We start from the raw sequence: 1,560 nt of genomic DNA on the forward strand, positions 1-1,560 counted from the left end.
TCAAAATCAAAGGTCAGGAGAGCCATGTCGACGAGATTGATAGCAAAGGTATGCCTGGTTTCTTCTTCTTGTTCAATTCTAGAAACCCTAGTCGACGAGAATAAAGGCACTTGTTTGCCTGCTTTTCTCCCTAGTCGTCTTCATCTTGTCGACAAGATGATTTATTTGTCTGTTTGCTGGAGAAAATGATACAACAGTTAGAGGAGTCTGATGTAGCTTGTTGGCACTTGTTTGCCTGCTTTTCTCTCATCTTTTTTCTATTCCTAGCTTTCAAAGCATTTGTCTATCTTAGACTTGTTTGTTTGACAGAATCAATATGATTTTCTTCCTTTATAAAGAACCAAGGACAATAAAAATTGTCACAAACAATTTGGTGAGGAGATCATGGCCTCTGTGAAAGCATGTGCTCCATACTTCTATATGATTGTGTCCCAGTTCACGTATGCTGGATCCAGCATCCTCGGCAAGCTTGCATTAGGACAAGGACTAAGTGCACTTGTCTTCGTAGTGTACATGCACCTTATTGCCATGCTCATCTTGGCTCCTCTTGCTTATGTGCTCGAAAGGTTCAAGGAGCATGTCTCATTAGAATTGTTGAGAATAAGATATATGACTACAAATTGAATGTTTTTAAACTCATCTCATGGTTGTAGGAATCGAAGACCCAGCTTCTCATTTGGTGTCATGCTAAAAATATTCATTCTTGCTATGTTGGGTATAACAATTCAGCAAAATGTATACTACGTTGGACTCCATCTCATTTCTCCAACTGTTGCCAGTGCCTTGGGCAATGTCATTCCTGCTTTTACTTTCTTATTGGCAATTGTACTGAGGTTGATTCAGATATTAATTCCAAGTAATTTTACAGTGAATTTAGTTCATTCAAATATCATTCTATATTTGGTCTTTTTTTGCTCAGGATGGAAAAGCTCAACTTGAAGACTGTAAGAGGGAGGGCCAAGCTTGCAGGGGCCATCTTCTGCATCACTGGTTCCCTGATCTTCACATTTTGGAAAGGTCATTTTGTTGGGGGCCTTTGTTACTTCACCTATGATCCAACTTCATTTCGAAAGTCCTGAGAAAGGCGATGCCTGGCTTAAAGGCTCTGCTCTTATGCTATTCGGCTATTTTGCATGCAGTGTATCACTTGTTCTTCAGGTATTGCGTCAATGGTGTCCCTTATATTGTCACATGTATCGCTTTTGATGTAAAAAGAATGTTTGGGTATTTTATGGATATTGTTGTAAGAAGATTATTTATATAATTTGTGAATATTTGTGTATTTTATGGATATTATTGAATGAAGAATATTTGTACAATTTGTGAATATTTGTGTATTTTTTTTTGTTATTGTCGGTTTTAAAATCAAATCTGTGTTGTTAAAATATATACATATTACATCGGTTTTCCACCGATGTAAAACCGGTGTTATAAAGTAATACTACATCGGTTTTACACCGTTGATGAAACGGTGTCGTTAAGTGATACTACACCGGTTAATAACCGATTCGAAGACCGGTGTCGTTAAGTGATACTACACCGGTTTTAACCCGATGTCTA

The 1,560-nt window shown here is 37.6% G+C and overlaps 1 protein-coding gene across 1 annotated transcript; it reads left to right on the top strand.

Moving 5' to 3' along the window:
* The first annotated feature begins 550 nt into the window (after positions 1-550).
* On the top strand, positions 551-1,173 carry LOC122032559 (WAT1-related protein At2g40900-like). The gene is made up of 2 exons (XM_042591867.1): positions 551-833; positions 920-1,173. The coding sequence occupies exons 1-2, from the start codon at positions 625-627 to the stop codon at positions 1,077-1,079; spliced, it is 369 nt and encodes a 122-aa protein (XP_042447801.1). The 5' UTR covers positions 551-624; the 3' UTR covers positions 1,080-1,173.
* Positions 1,174-1,560: the final 387 nt, after the last annotated feature.

The sequence above is a fragment of the Zingiber officinale genome, chromosome 11A, assembly GCF_018446385.1.
Source record: "Zingiber officinale cultivar Zhangliang chromosome 11A, Zo_v1.1, whole genome shotgun sequence".
Lineage (NCBI taxonomy): Eukaryota > Viridiplantae > Streptophyta > Magnoliopsida > Zingiberales > Zingiberaceae > Zingiber > Zingiber officinale.